Source organism: Agelaius phoeniceus, chromosome 1 (assembly GCF_051311805.1).
Source record: "Agelaius phoeniceus isolate bAgePho1 chromosome 1, bAgePho1.hap1, whole genome shotgun sequence".
NCBI classification, from domain to species: Eukaryota; Metazoa; Chordata; class Aves; order Passeriformes; family Icteridae; genus Agelaius; species Agelaius phoeniceus.
The window spans coordinates 1,013,827-1,028,849 of record NC_135265.1 but is presented as its reverse complement, the minus strand read 5'-3'; the positions used below and the strand labels follow the sequence as shown (position 1 = coordinate 1,028,849).

The following is a 15,023-nucleotide window of genomic DNA, read 5'->3' as shown; positions in this document are numbered from 1 at the left end:
CTGGCTGCTTTGGGGGCTGTGCTGGTGCCTGTGGGCACAGAACTGGGATCAGCCAGGACAGCTCTCAGCAGGAGGGTTTTGGGAGTCACTGCCAGCAGCTCCAGAGCCCCCAAGCCACTGGGAGAGTTGTGGAATGCCAGGAAGGAAGCAGGGAAGGGCAGGGGATGGAGTGGCCCTGGCCACCATGGGCAGGACATGTCCCTCAGCACTCCCAGGGAGTCCCACAGTGCCCAGATCCTACTGAGAATCCTGTGGGGGATTCCTGTGTGACTGTTCCACATTACCAGCAGGTAGCTCTGCATTCCTCCCTTGATGGCCCCATCTCTATTGAGCCAGGGATGTCACCCCCCAGCTGCCCCGGAGCACAACAGGAGAACAGTCAGCTCAGTCTTTTATCTGATTCTCTTCCCGGGCTGGTCCGGTCGCCCAGCCCCCAGAGCCTTCCCGGGGCTATCAGCTGCCCCCAGGCCGCTGACCACTCCCAGCCCCCCTCCCTGCACAGTGGTGGAGTTCAAACAACCCGAGTTCCACCCCGGGACCTGACAGAGCCGCTCCTCTGCTGAATCCACGGGGCAGCGGCACCGCCGGGTCAGCTCCAGTCACTGACCCTCCTTTGCTGCCCCGGGGCCAGTCCCATCCCACCCTGGGCCCTTCCCTGCCGAACAGCACAGCAGGCTCCCTCCTTCTGAGACCCAGGTGCTGCCACGAGTCCCACAGCATCAGCACAGCAGGCTCCCTCCTCCTCCTCCTCCTCCTCCTGCTCCTCTTCCCGAAACCCACGTGCTGCCCACGCGAGTCCCACAGCACCGTGCACAAACTCCCGGTGCTGCCACAAGTCCCAGCTGCCCGGCGTGTCCCACGCTGAAGAACCGCTGTCCCTTCCCTTCTCCATCCCTCTGGCTACCGATTGTCCTGGCTCAGAGCCTCGCAGGGCTCCAGCTCCGGCTCGTGTCCCGGCAAGCTGCCGGCCGGAGAGGCGGCCACGGCGTGCACCTTCTGGTGGTGGTTCAGCGACTGCCGGTGCCGGAAGCTCTTGGTGCAGCCGTGGCACTGGAAGGGGCGCTGCTGGGTGTGCCGCCGCTGGTGCTCCTCCAGCGACGCTTTCTGGGGGAAGCTCTCGGCGCACTCGATGCAGCGGTAGAGCCGCTCCCCGGCGGCGCCGCCGCCCCGCGCCGGCCGGCCCGGCCAAGCGCTGCGGAGCTGCGGGCCGTGGATGCGCTGGTGCTTCTGCAGGTGGTGCTTCTGCACGAAGCCCTTGCCGCAGGCGGGGCAGCGGTACGGCCGCTCGCCGGTGTGGATCCGGTAGTGCTTGTTGAGGTTGGACTTCTCGTTGAAGCTCTTGCCGCAGGCCGGGCACTGGAAGGGCCGCTCGCCCGTGTGCAGGCGCTGGTGCCGCAGCAGCGCGGCGTGGTGCGCCAGGCTCTTCCCGCAGGACGTGCAGATGAAGGAGCCGTTGCTCTTCCTCTCCCGGCTCTGCTGCCGAGCCAGGAGGTTCCGCGTCAGCCGGACGCTCTTCCAGCCCGGCGGCAGCGCCCGGGGGTCGTCCTGGGCACTCTGCTGCTCCCAGCCGGGCTGCGGCGACGCCACCTCGGCCGCGGGGTCTTCTCCCAGCGGCATTCCCTGGGCCAGCGCGAACGGCTGCTCCGTGCCCGCGCCCAGGGCGTGCTCCGCGGGGAAGGGCAGCCCCGGGGCAGGGTGGGCCTCCACCGGCACCACCACCGGCTTGAATTCCCCCAGGCAGAATTCCCCCAGGCCCTCCCCGGCCGCCTTGGGCCCGGCCACGCCGTGGCTCTCCCAGGACACCGGCTGCTCCTGGCTGAGGGGAACCTCCTCGTCCAGCCTGACCGCGGGCACCATCGGCAGTGCCAGGAGCTCGGCTCCGTCCTCCTGCGGCTGCTGCTCTTCCGTCTTGATCACGATCATCTCACCTGTGGAGACACCGCAGCTCATTCCCGGGAAGGGAAGGCCTCCCGTGCCTGCAGCTCCAGAGTGGGGGCGGGAGCAGAGGTGAGAGGAACTGGCAAAGAAAGAAAGGGAGCAGGAAGGGATTCCCAGGAGGAGATGAGGTGAAGGGGGGCTGTCCAGGCAGCTTGTGGGACCTCAGGGACACTATGGAATCACGGAATTAGTGAGGTTTGCAAAGCCCTTCAAGATCATCAAGTCCAATCATCAACCAAGCACTGCCAAGGCCACCACTGTCCTGTGTCCCCAACTGCCACATCCACACAGCTTTTAAATCCTTCCAGGAATGGAGACTCCACCAGTGCCCTGGGCATGCTGGACTCAATGAACTATGGACTGACAATACAATCCTCGCAAAAAAACCAAACCAGAGGGAATGTGAAGGCAAAGCTGAGGTGCAGAGTCCTCCATCCTGGAGAGAACCCCATCAGGAGTGGCAGAGTTTAAGTGTGTGAATCCAGGGAAAAGGATCAAAGCAAAGCCTCCCCAAAGCAGGAGGGAACATCCACCCACAGGTACCAGGCTCCAGAGCCACCCTCACTGAGCCTTGCCCCAGGTTTTCCCATTTTCCATCCTTAAGAACGCTGCCCAGTCTGGGCAGGTTGTCAGTGCCCACCCTCAGTCCCCTTCACTGTCACTCACTGTCACCAAGCTGTCCTGGCACCGCTCCCTTCTCCAGCAGCCTGGGGCTCCCTGGATCCTCCCTGTCCTCAGCTGGTGGCAGCAGTGCAGGTTTGGAACCAGCATCCTCAGGCCCTGGGAAGGAGGGAGCAATGGGATGAACTGCTGACAGTGGGGACCACCCAAAGCCGGTCCTGGAATTCCAGGACATCTGATCACACAGGCCACCGGCAGCCGAACCAGGCACGGGATTTTTGCTTATCCCAGGAAGTGTCTGATGGACACTCAAGCTCTAAAAATTCAGCCCAAAATTAATGAGTACTAAAACATAGGACTCTCTGCAGCAAACCCCTGCAGGGTGATCCATGTACAGCCCATATCCCAGGAAAAAACCGTGCAGGAACACCGGCTGCAGGACATGGCACCTGGAATCCCCCCATGTTCCACGTGGGGAAGGTTTGGAAGCTGCATCAGCCCAGGGATGAAGATGTTTCCGACATGATCTGAGTGATCCTCACCGAGAGGGACCATGGCCTCGTAGTTCCCCTTCCTGGCGATCCCACGGAGCTCCCGGCTGCCCACGCTGCTCCCCAGCTCCTGCTCCGGCAGAGCGGCCTCCTCACCCTCGCCCGCCGCTGGCACCTGGAAGTACAGGAGGCTCCACCTGGGGGTCCCCACTGAGCCCCTCCCGAGCCCCTGGGGGTCTGGAGCTCCTGTGGACAGAGCCATGTCTGGGGGGACATCCCCAGACATCCCAGCAAGGCTCAGCTGTTCCTCCCCAGACCGGGGGCAGATTCCCAGGATCCATCCTGGCAGCAGGTGAGCAGTGACCCCTCAGGTAGGAGCAGGACAGTGGCATCATCCTACATCACCCCAGTAGGGCCCTGAAATGTGACTGAAACACTTGGGGCGGGTATTCTGGTCCCCCTCTTCCCTGGGGACAGGGACAAGCACCAGAAAAGCCGTGTCCATCTGGCTCTGAGCAGCTCCTGAGAGCCAGCAGCCCTTCCCATGGCCACATGGTCACCTGGGGCACTTTCCCACTGCTTTGGGCACATCTCTGTCACCTGTGGCCTGTCCCTATCACGCTGAGCACATCCCTGAGAGCTGGGACACATCCCTGTCCATCTTTGGCACATTCCCATTAGCTGGCGCTTGTCCCCGTTTGTCACCGCTGGCATGTCCCCGTTATGTGGGGCTTGTCCACCTCAGCTGGGGCTTTTCCCCATTACCTACACCCCATCCCTGTCACTGAGGGCAAATCCCTGTTCCCTGGGACTCATCCTCATTACCACGGGCTCATCCCCATCCCGTTACCCAGAACTTGTCCCTGCCACCGCTGGCATGTCCCCGTCCCCATCCCTCAGAGCTTGTCCCCGTCCCCGTGGGGTCAGCCCGATCCCCATTCCCCGGTGCCCGTTCCTTTCCTCATTCCCTGTGGTTGGTTCCCGTTCCCCGGGTCGCATCCCCGTCCTTCCCCGGGCCCACCGTGCCCCCGTGCGGGCCCGTCCCGGTTCCCTGGGCCCCGACCCCGTGGCGGTTACCTGTGTCCGCTCCCGGGCGGTGCCGGTGCCGGTGCCGGCGCGGTTTCCCCCGCAGCGGCAGCGGCGGAGCTGGCGCTGGATGCGGCGGAGGCGGCGGGAGTTGTCCCTGAGGAGCGCGGCCAGCCGGGCCCCGCCGGCCCGCACCGTGCGCTCCAGCCCCGCCACGCGCCGCTCCAGCCGCTCCAGCCGCCGCTCCGCCGCCTCCACGCTCCGCTCCAGCCGCCGCTCCGCCACCGCCACCGCCCGCAGCGACAGCCCCGCCGGGGCCGCCCCGCCGGGGCCCGCGCCGGGATCGGGGCCCGCGCCCTGCCAGGCCTCGGGCGCCCACTCGGGCTCCTGCTGCGGGGGGAAGAGGGCGGTGAGGGGCGGCCGGGCCCGGGGTCCCGCCGGGGGTGCGGGGGTGCCGGTGCCGGGGGGTCCCGCCGGTACCTGCGCGCGGCCCCACTGGGCCATGGCCGCCCCTCGCCGCCGCCGCCGCAGCGCCCCCTGCCGGCCCCGCGCCGCCCGCGCCGCCCCGCCCGCGGCCGCCGCACCGAGAGACCCCGGCCCGGCCCCGTTACAGCCCCAGCCCATCCACAGCCCCATCCCATCCCACCCCATCCCACCCCATCCCATCGACAGCCCGACCCCACACTATCCCCATCCCATCCCATCCCACCCCATCCCACCCCATCCCATCGACAGCCCGACCCCACACTATCCCCATCCCACCCCATCCCACCCCATCCCATCGACAGCCCGACCCCACACTATCCCCATCCCATCCCACCCCATCCCATCGACAGCCTGACCCCACTCTATCCCCATCCCATTCCATCCCATCCCATCCCAGGATGAGTCAGGCTGGAAGGGACCACAGTGGCTCATCTGGTCTCACCTCCCTGCTCGGTCAGGGTTATCCCAGAGCACATGGCACAGGATTGTCTCCAGACCATTCTGGAATATCTGGTGATGTTCCAGTGAGGGAGGCTCCACATCCTCTCTGGAGAATCTGTTCCAGGGTTCAGTTGCTGCACAGGGTGGAAGTTCTTCCTCCTGTCCAGGTGGAACTTCCTGAGCATCAGTTTCCTGCCTGTTCCTCTTGTCCTGTTGCCCGGTCCCACAGCAAAGAGCCATCTCTATCAGTCCCATCCCATCCTATCTCCATCCCCATCCTGGTTTCTATCACATCCACATCCCCATCCACCCCCATTCCATCCATCCATCCATCCATCCATCCATCCATCCATCCATCCATCCATCCATCCATCCATCCATCCATCCATCCATCTATCCATCCATATCCTCTCTCATCCCCATCCCACCCTACCCCTATTCCATTCTCATCCCATCCATCCCCACCTGTGCATGAGGACCACAGCTCCAGCCCTCAAATCCCCAGTGCCCAGCAACCCCCAGTGCCATTCCCAGAGGCCCATCCAGACCCCCAATCCCATCCCACCCCATCTCACACTGGGACTGCAGCCCCCCAGCAGCAGCTGACACCCCCCACCCAGTGTTCCATTCTCACTCTCCCATCACTCCATCCCCCCACAGGTCCCATTCCTGGTGCCACCCACCCAGCCAGACCTGGCAGGACCCTCCCAGAACCCCCTCAAGGAATCCACGTGAAGCATCCTGGTTTCTACAGCATCTATTGGCACTCTCCAGAAAAGGGACCCACTCCCAGCATCCCACCCGCCCCACCAGGTCTTGGGAACAAGGAGCCCCCTCAGATGGGCTGGGCAGGTATCTCCTGTCCCCACACCAGGACAGGGGAGCCAGAAAATGTTGTCCATGTTCCAGCCTTCATTTGGAGAGGGATAGAGGGGAGAAGGTCTGACAGTGGCCTCCAGTCCCCAGGAGATCACTTCAAAATCCAGCAGCAGCATTGCATCCCTGGGGGTCACTTCAAGATCCAGTAGCACCATCCTGTTCTTGGGAGGTCACCTCAAGGTTCAACAGCAGCATCTTATTCCTGGGAATTCCTTGAAATTCATCACGTATCCCATTCCTGAGAGGACACCTTAATGCCCACCAGCAGCAGCATCCCATTCTTCACCTCAAGATCAGACAGCAGCCTCCTATCCTAGGAGACAAAGTCCATCAGCAGCACCCTGTGTCCGGGACATCACCTCAAAGTCCATCAGCAGCATCATGGGAGGTCACCTCAAGCCTCTCGGAGGTCACCTCAAATTTCAGCAGCAGCTTCCCACCCCTGGCTGTACACCCTGAGATCCAACAGTGGCCTCCCATTCCGGGAGGACACCTCAAGGTCCCACAGCAGTGCCCCATCCCTGGGGGGTCACAGCCTGGCTTCCCACCCCGTCTCCTGCCGCGGGTGCCGCCACGACGGGCCCCGGGTTGGCGCAGGTGAACGGCCGCTCCTGCCGCCTGTGGATCCTCTGGTGCGCCTTGAGGTGGGAGAACCTCTTGAAGGTCTTCTGGCAGATGCCACACTGGTGGGGCCGGACGCCCATGTGCATCCAGTGCTGCCGGACAAAGTCCGAGACCCAGGTGAAGCTGCGGTTGCAGCAGGGACACAGGATGAGGTGGTGGCCGGAGTGCCGGCGCTGGTGCACCGTCAGGAAGACCTGGTTGGAGAAGGTTTCCCGGCACTCGGTGCATGTGTACATCACTTTTCCAGGTGGCAGCGAGCACCTGGCAGGGCCGGGCTCCTGCCACACCGTGCCACAGTCCCTGCTCGGGGCTTGTGGCTGGGAGGACGGGCACAGGGTCTGGCTGGGACACTCCTCCGGCTTCGAGGCCTGGCAGGTCCCATTGGGTGCCCAGGTTTGGGGCTGGGATGTTGGGCACTGGGATGCCGGGCATGGCCCCTGGCTGGGACACGCTTTTGCATCCAAGGGCTGGCAGGTGCCATTGGGTGCCCAGCCTTGGGCCTGGGATGTTGGGCATGGTGTCCCTTGGCTGGGACATGCCTTTGCATCCAAGGGCTGGCAGGTGCCATTGGGTGCCCATGCTTGAGGCTGGGATGTTGGGCATGGTGTCCCTTGGCTGGGACATGGATTTGCATCCAAGGGCTGGCAGGTGCCATTGGGTGCCCACTCTTGGGCCTGGGATGTTGGGCATGGTGTCCCTTGGCTGGGACACGCCTTTGCATCCAAGGGCTGGCAGGTGCCATTGGGTGCCCAGCCTTGGGCCTGGGATGTTGGGCATGGTGTCCCTTGGCTGGGACACGCCTTTGCATCCAAGGGCTGGCAGGTGCCATTGGGTGCCCAGGTTTGGGGCTGGGATGTTGGGCATGGTGTCCCTTGGCTGGGACACGCCTTTGCATCCAAGGGCTGGCAGGTGCCATTGGGTGCCCAGGTTTGGGGCTGGGATGTTGGGAATGGTGTCCCTTGGCTGGGACACGCCTTTGCATCCAAGGGCTGGCAGGCGCCATTGGGTGCCCACTCTTGGGGCTGGGATGTTGGGAATGGTGTCCCTTGGCTGGGACACGCCTTTGCATCCAAGGGCTGGCAGGCACCATTGGGTGCCCACTCTTGGGGCTGGGATGTTGGGAATGGTGTCCCTTGGCTGGGACACGCCTTTGCATCCAAGGGCTGGCAGGCACCATTGGGTGCCCAGGTTTGGGGCTGGGATGTTTGGCATGGTGTCCTACTGGGACACTCCTCTGGCTTTGAGGCCTGGTACGTCCCATTAGCTGCCCAGGTTTGGGGATGGGGTGCTGGGAATGGCACCTGGCTGGGACACACCTCCAGCTCCGAGGGCTGGCACGTCCCGTTGGCTGCCCAGGCGCGGAGGTGCCGCCTGATTTTCTTCTTGGACATGAACTTGCGGTCGCAGTGGACGCAGACATAGGGCACCCAGTTGGTGTGGCCACGCTGGTGGATCAGGAGGTTGATCTTCAGCAGGAAGGTTTTCCTGCAGATGGGGCAGGAGTAAAATTCCCGGGCGGAATTTCGCTGCCAGGCCATGGGCCGGCCCACGCAGGAGTCCTTCTCCGGCTCCCCTGGGCTGGGATCTGCCTGTTCTGTCATTTTGTGGATATCTGGGGTCACCTCCTTTCCTGGTTCTTCAGGAATGTTGGCCACCAGATCTTGACCAGTATTCCCTGAATCTTTCACAGCCTCCTCTTCCTGACCCTTGTCCTCTTCCAGACCCTTAGAGGGTGTTTTGGGCATTGATGGCTTCTCTGCAGCAACCTCCTCCTGTGGCACCTCCATTGGGATCCCCACTTCAGCATCTCCTGGGAATTTTTTGGAATCCAAACATCACTTTCCACATGGTTTTAAGGCATGAACAGCAAAGGGCTTTGCTCCCACCCTCCCTCCCTCACTTCCCGCCCTGTTCCCAGCTAGCACAAATCGCAGTCCCACTCTCCTCTTCCAGCTCAGTCTCTGGACTGTGTAAAAGCCAGGAACAGCCACAGCTGATCCCAGGAGACACCCCAGGAACAGTTTGAGGTGGAAAACATCACCCAGGGAGACAGGGGACTCTGACAACCACCCCGGGGCTTGTCTGGGCAGGTGCCCCAATGCCACGCCGTATCCCAAACAGTTTCAGGGCCGGTAACAGGATTTGCTTCCCTTTCCTGGAAGCCCCAAGCCTGGAGAGAGGCCCAATAGACACCCCCAAGCTGCTGGCTCCACCAAGGAGGGCTAAGGGTTCTGCCCCAGTACCTGCTGCAGGGGGAGAACAGTTCTGACCCACGGCTTCCTGACAGTGCACGGAGAGCGGGCGGGAAGGGGACGGGGTCGGCTGGCTGAGATCCGCCAGGACAGCGGTGGCTTCCAGAGGGACGGGTGCTGTGAGGGCAAGAGCAGTGATAAAGGTGGGTGAGGAACAGCCAGGCAGGGGGCCAGGACCCCTCACAGCAGCAGCAGCCGCAGGATTTGCCAGGCACTCACATGTGCTGCAGTTCTCTGGGACCGCTGGGCTCCTGCTTTCCTCCATCAGGTTCCCACTCTCCTCTGCTTGGTTCCCACTTTCCTTTGCAGGGCTCCTGTTTTCCTCTGCTGGGCTCCTGTTTCCTTCTGCTGGGCTCCTGTTTTCCTCTGCTGGGCTCCTGTTTTCCTCTGCTGGGCTCCTGTTTTCCTCTGCTGGGCTCCTGTTTCCTTCTGCTGGGCTCCTGTTTTCCTCTGTCACATCCCAGATTTCCTTTATCAGGTTCCCACTCATCTCCACTAGGCTCCAGCTTTCCTCCACCAGGTTCTCGCTTTCCTCCACCAGGTTCTCGCTTTTCTCTGCCACATTCCCACTTTCCTCTGGCTCCCTGCAGCCCCTCTCCATTGTCTCTGTCTCCAGCAGTGCATCATTGCTGGTGCAGTTCTGTTGGGCTGGCTCTGTGGAGGACAAGGACATTTGGATTCACCAGCATGCAGTGAAAAATCCCATTCCACTGGGTGTCAGGATCCCTCACACCCAGCAGCTGCTGGGGCAGGGGCTTCCAGGCTATCCACATGTCCCAGCAGGAGTTCCCTCACAGTGCACACCTCCCAGTCCCTGGGAGTGTCCCAGGCTGGAAAAGGCTTGGAGCAACCTGCACTAGTGCAAGGTGTCCCTGCCCATGGCAGGGGCTTGGAAAGAGATGAGCTTTAAGATTCCTCTCAACCCAAACACAAAATTCTGGGATTCTGGGATTCGCAGTCCCAGTGAGCAGCCAGAAGCTCATGGCACAGAAGGAACACAGTGTCACCCACCTACAGCCAGCTCTGGGGACACCTCCGCTGCCTCTGGCTCCGATTCCGGTGGCGTGCTCAGCTCTTCACTTTCCAGCTGCAGTAACAGCTCAGGCTTGGACAGGGCACAGTCTGGGCAAGAGCAGGACAGACATCAGGAACATGATGGGACAGGGACTCTGCACCCACAGCTGGGCAACAGAGCCAGTCCCAACCCAGAAAACTTCATCTCCAACCGCAGCCACGACGGGAGTTATGGATGCAGACAGGAAACAGCAGGCAGAGCTGACAAGGAATATGGAAAACAGCCTCTGACAGTCCCCTGGGAACAACTGCATGAAAACCCATCCTTGATCTGCCACTGCTACAGAATTCCCTGTTCTCCCAGAAATTCATCTTGCAGATAGGAAAATACCCTGAGTGGCGGGAAGGGAATTGTGAGGCTCCTGACTGCATGAGGGCAGTGCTGAGGAACCACCTTGAATCCTGGGGGCAGTTCTGGGCCCCCCATGCCAAGGAAGACATTGAGGGGCTGGAGCGTGTCCAGGGAAGAGAACAGACCTGGGGAACAGAGCACCAGGAGCTGGGGGGCTCAGCCTGGAGAAAAGGAGGCTCGGGGGGACCTTCTGGCTCTGCACAGCTCCATGACAGGAGGGTGCAGCCAGGAGGGAATCAGGACCTGCTCCCAGGGAACAGGACAAGAGGAAACAGCTTCAGGAGGAGGGTCAGGTTGGATTGTAGGGAAAATTCTCATGGGAAGGGCTGTCCCAGGCAGAGAATTTTGGAGGTGACAACCCAGGGAGATGATAACACCAACAATGTACCTGTTCTCCACGAGGAAAAGACACCAAGCACTTACTACCCTGTCCTGCGACTCCCTGCCACGCTCCAAACGCTGCCGGAGGGGACAGGGGAAAGGGAGGATTATTTGAGAGCTGGAGATTGCAGCAAAAGGCAAAGAGGCAGAGAAATGACCCCAAGAGAGCTCCCTGGGGCTGCCAAACCGGCGCAAACGCAGCCTACACAGGGACACCAGCATCTCGTAGTTGCCTTCCATGACGCTCCGGTACATTTCCTTCTGTCCCTCGTCCAGGCTTGCCCACTCCTGCCGGCTGAACCGCACTGCCACATCCTCGAACTGCACCGGGACCTGCAGCACCGGCTGGGATGGGGGACAGGGCAGCTACCCCGAGCAACTCCCAGACCCTCAGACCCCCCAGCCCTTCAATAGCTCCAAAATCCCCATACGGAGACCCCCGTGCTTATTCCCAGTCTCCTAAACCAGCCTGCTCCCGGCAGCCCACTGGATTCATCCCCATCTCCTGGAACCCACCGCAGCTCCCTCAAAGAGCTCCCAGATCCCCAGGAGTCAAACGGATTCATCCCCAGTTTCCTGAAGCCCACTGCTGCCCCCTGAGGAGCCACTCGAGCTGCTCCCGGCCAGCCGGGAATGCACTGGATTCCCATCCCGTCTCCTGAAACCCACCGCAGCCCCCTCAGGAGCCCCCCAAACCGCTCCCAGCCCTCCAGAGCCCCATGGGCGATCCCCAGGCTCCCTCCCAGCCCCAAACCCTCCTTCCAACAGCCCCATAAGCGACCTCCAGCCTCCCCTTCAACCTCCCACCAGCCCCTCAGTGCCCTTCCCAGTCTCACTCCCAACCTCCAGCCCCACAACGACCCCAGAGGTGACTCCCCCATCCCACTCCCAGCCCTCCCCGCCCCTCATCACTCCCCTAAGCGCCCTCAGTCTCACCCTCAGCCCCACAAGCCACCCCTCCTCGCCCCCTCCGGGACTCCCCCGGTTCGCCCATCGCGGCTCTCACCCCGTGGAGCTGCAGGGCGGCGAGGGGCAGCTCCCGCAGCGCCGCCTCCGCCCGCTCCATCCGCCGCTCCAGGGCCTCGAGGCGCGCCTGGAGCTCCGCCATGGCCCCGCGCCGCCGCGGCCGGGGCGGCACCGCACGGCACACACCGCCGGAGGGGCGGCACCGAGAGCCAGGAGGGGTGGGTTGGATGGATGGAGGGAGGGATGGGTTAGGAGGGCGGCACCGAGCGCCCGGAGGGGTGGGTTGATTGGATGGATGGGGCGGTGGGATGGGTTGGGAGGGCGCCACCGAGTCCCAGGAGGGGTGGGTGGGTTGGATGGATGGAGGGATGGGTTAGGAGGGCGGCACCGAGCGCCCGGAGGGGTGGGTTAGATGGATGGAGGGATGGGTTAGGAGGGCGGCACCGAGCGCCCGGAGGGGTGGGTGGGTTAGATGGATGGAGAGATGGGTTGGGAGGGCGGCATCGAACGCCCGGAGGGGTGGGTTGGATGAATGCATAGATGGGCAGTGGGATGGGTTGGGAAGTGGCTGAGTGGCAGCTCCCGGAGGATCGGGGTCGATGGCACGGGGTGTGGCTGCAGGACAGGGCCCTGCTGGGCTCGGTGTTGTTTGCCTGCTTCATCACTGGCCTGGGTGAAGGGGTCGCTGAGGGCTCAAAGCTGGGAGGAGTGGCTGAGCACCCCGAGGGCTGTGTGGCCCTTCCGAGGAACCTCGGCAGGTTGGACACATGGGCACAGAGGAAATGTCTGGAATACAACAAGGGCAAGTGCAGGTGCTGCAGCTGGGGAGGAACAACCCCAGGTACCTGCACAGGCTGGGGGTGACCTGCTGGAGCAGCTCCGTGGGGAAGGAACTGGGGGTCCAGGGTGACAATGAGCTGTCCCTGAGCCAACAGAGTGTGCTGGGGAAAAGAGGCCAATGGGATCCTGGGGTGCATTGGGAAGAGCATTCCCAGCAGTTCAGGGAGGAATCCTGCCCCTGTGCCCAGCCCTGGAGGCACCACTGGGTGCTGTGTCCAGCTCTGGATCCTCAGCACAGCAGGGACAGGAGCTCCTGGAGCCGAGCAAGGGCCTGGAGCATCTCGGTGCCCAGGAAAGGCTGAGGGAGCTGGGCCTGCTCAGCCTGGAGAGGAGCCCAGCTGAGAGGGCCCCTCAGCCCTGGGTGTCCCTGGGTGCAGGGAGGGTCAGAGCAGGGCCAGGCTCTGCTGTGGGGGGCCCAGCAATGGCACCAGAGCCACGGGCAGGGACTGATCCCAGGAATTCTCCCGGCACAGGAGACAGAACTTCTGCCCTGAGCAGTGCCCAGCCCTGAGCAGAGACCAGAGAGGCTGTGGGGTCTCCCTCACCGGGGATATTCCAGACCTGCCGGGATGTAATCCTGAGCCTTGTGCTCCCTGCTGGAGCAGGGAGGTGCCACCAGTGACCCACTGTGGTCCCTTCCATTCAGGAATTCTGGGATTCTGTGTCCTGCGGGGAACGCCGCTGCGGTGGAACCCCGGGGGGGTTTCCTGCCATTCCGATCAGCATCAGCTCCTTCCCGGTGACTGACAGCTGTCAATCACTGCGGGGGCTGCCGGCCGGCGGGGGCCGCTGTGGCGGCGGCGGAAGCGGAGGAGGAAGAGGAAGCGGCGCTTCTTGGCGGCAAGGGAGGGAAAGGCGGCGGCGGGGCAGGGCAGGAGCGGCGGCGGGCAAGGGCCGGTGCGAGCGGAGAGCTCCAGCTCCGCTGCGGGAGGCACGGGAAGGAGCGGGCCGGCCCCGGTGTGCGGCGGCCGAAGCGAGGCTCCCCTGGCCCGCTGTGTGCCTTCGGCAGCCCCGGTGCCGCAGCCGGTCCCTGCGCTCCGCCGCTCCCGGTGCGGGGATGGAGCTGGCGGGCGGCAGCACCATCTCGCTGTGGACCGTGGTGGCGGCCGTGCAGGCGCTGGAGCGCAGCGTGGCCGCACACGCGTCCCGCCTCTTCAGCCTGGAACACCGCGCCGGCAACAGCGAGAAGAAGCACCTGGACTGCGAGAAAATGGTCGGGGAGTTCGGGAACCAGCTGGAGAGCAAGTGCGCGGCGCTGGGCACCCTCGTCCAGGAGTACGGGCGGCTCCAGAAGCGGCTGGAGAACATGGAGAACCTGCTGAAGAACAGGAATCTCTGGATCCTGCGGCTGCCCCCCGGGCTGGAGGCCCCCAAGGTATCGGATGGGTCTTTAGGGGGCCTGGGGGACAGGGACAGCGCAGAGGTTCCTCTGCTCCTCACCTCAGCCTTCCGCCATGGATATCATTCCACGATCTCTGCCAAGATTTCTTCTGTCGCCTGTCGTGCCAAGGCACAAAGCAGGAAGTGATTCTCCTGTGTGTTGTTAGATTCAGCTGGGTTTTCCCTACAGAAGGATGGGCTGTCACTTCTTTACAGTTCTACCCCACTCTGAGGTCCCCAGTGGGATCAGGCTCCAGGGGGAAGTAAGAATATCGTGGAATAATACACAGTTCATCTCCCGAAGTTTAGCAAAGATCCAAAGTGTTACTCTCAGTGTCCAGAGGATGCCCCAAGGCAGGAATTTTCTTTCCCTGACACCTGGCAGCAGGGATAAGTAGGGAGTAGAATTCTCTGTGTTCCAGGAGCGGTGCTGAGTGTCACTTTTGGGATTGCAGGCCCCGGCTGTGGCGTTGGAAAACGATGCCACCGGCTTTTCCACTCAGGAGTGGGAGAACCTGGAGGAGTGGCAGAGGGAGCTGTATGGAAAGGTGCTGACAGGGAAGAGAGAAGCCCTGGTCCTGCTGGGTGAGTGTTGCTGTTGCGTCAGTTATCAGCACCTTCTGGTCAGGGAATCTCTCCCAGACGTGGGAAGCAGATTTGTGGGAACACAGAGAGACCGCTGCCTGTGTTTGAGGACTCTGTGCTGCCCAGACGTGTGTTGTAGCTGCTGGAGCTGGTTTGGGGAGCGCTGCTGGGTGTGTTCCTCCCTGTGGATGCAGCACAGAAACATTCATTCCTTTCTCTGTTCCTTGTCAGACGATGTCATCTCCGAACCTGCCCTCCTGTCCCGGCTCCAGGGAGGAGAAGCACCCTGCAGGGAGGAGGAGGCAGCTCCTGGAGAGATCCCAGCAGAACCAGGTGCAGGCCAGGGATGAATTAAAGCTTTAATCCTGAGGGTGAGGGTCGTGTGGTGCTGTCACCACACAGAGGCTGGCACAAGGTGGTGGTCCTGGTTTGCTTGGAGGGAACTTCTCGGATCTCAAAAGGAGCAGGTTCAGGGGGAGTAACAGAGGGTGATAAAAAGTATAACAGGTTTGATTTTTAGGATTACAAGTCAGGAAGAAATTCTTGGCTGTGAGGATGGTGAGGCCCTGGCACAGATTGCCCTGTGGCTGCCCCTGGATCCCTGGAAGTGTCCAAGGCCAGGTTGGACAGGGCTTGGAGCAATCTGGGATAGTGGAAGGTGTCCCTGTCCATGGCAGAGGGTGGAAC

General features: G+C 62.4%; 3 protein-coding genes across 4 annotated transcripts in view; 1 reads left to right on the top strand and 2 right to left on the bottom strand.

Moving 5' to 3' along the window:
* Positions 1 to 378: 378 nt before the first annotated feature.
* On the bottom strand, positions 379 to 4,635 carry LOC129126042 (uncharacterized). Of its 2 annotated transcripts, none has more exons than XM_077180668.1 (5): positions 4,557 to 4,635; positions 4,128 to 4,466; positions 3,102 to 3,225; positions 2,605 to 2,718; positions 379 to 1,928 (listed from the first exon to the last, which is right to left on the bottom strand). In XM_077180668.1, the coding sequence occupies exons 1-5, from the start codon at positions 4,578 to 4,580 to the stop codon at positions 901 to 903; spliced, it is 1,629 nt and encodes a 542-aa protein (XP_077036783.1). In that variant the 5' UTR covers positions 4,581 to 4,635; the 3' UTR covers positions 379 to 900. The 2 variants fall into 2 exon arrangements, with proteins under 2 accessions (XP_077036783.1, XP_077036829.1); XM_077180714.1 differs by having other exon boundaries at positions 4,128 to 4,463; positions 4,557 to 4,601.
* Positions 4,636 to 5,745: 1,110 nt separating this feature from the next.
* On the bottom strand, positions 5,746 to 10,342 carry LOC129126121 (uncharacterized). Its single transcript, XM_054641889.2, has 4 exons — positions 9,770 to 10,342; positions 8,978 to 9,412; positions 8,750 to 8,875; positions 5,746 to 8,316 (listed from the first exon to the last, which is right to left on the bottom strand). The coding sequence occupies exons 2-4, from the start codon at positions 9,357 to 9,359 to the stop codon at positions 6,377 to 6,379; spliced, it is 2,448 nt and encodes an 815-aa protein (XP_054497864.2). The 5' UTR covers positions 9,360 to 9,412; positions 9,770 to 10,342; the 3' UTR covers positions 5,746 to 6,376.
* Positions 10,343 to 12,858: 2,516 nt separating this feature from the next.
* Positions 12,859 to 15,023, top strand: part of LOC129117671 (uncharacterized) — a 29,474-nt gene continuing 27,309 nt past the window's right edge. The window contains exons 1-3 of the mRNA XM_077190476.1: positions 12,859 to 13,746; positions 14,207 to 14,336; positions 14,568 to 14,669. Coding sequence (XP_077046591.1) covers positions 13,429 to 13,746; positions 14,207 to 14,336; positions 14,568 to 14,669 — 550 coding nt within the window. The 5' untranslated portion in view covers positions 12,859 to 13,428. The remainder of the gene's footprint in view (positions 13,747 to 14,206; positions 14,337 to 14,567; positions 14,670 to 15,023) is intronic.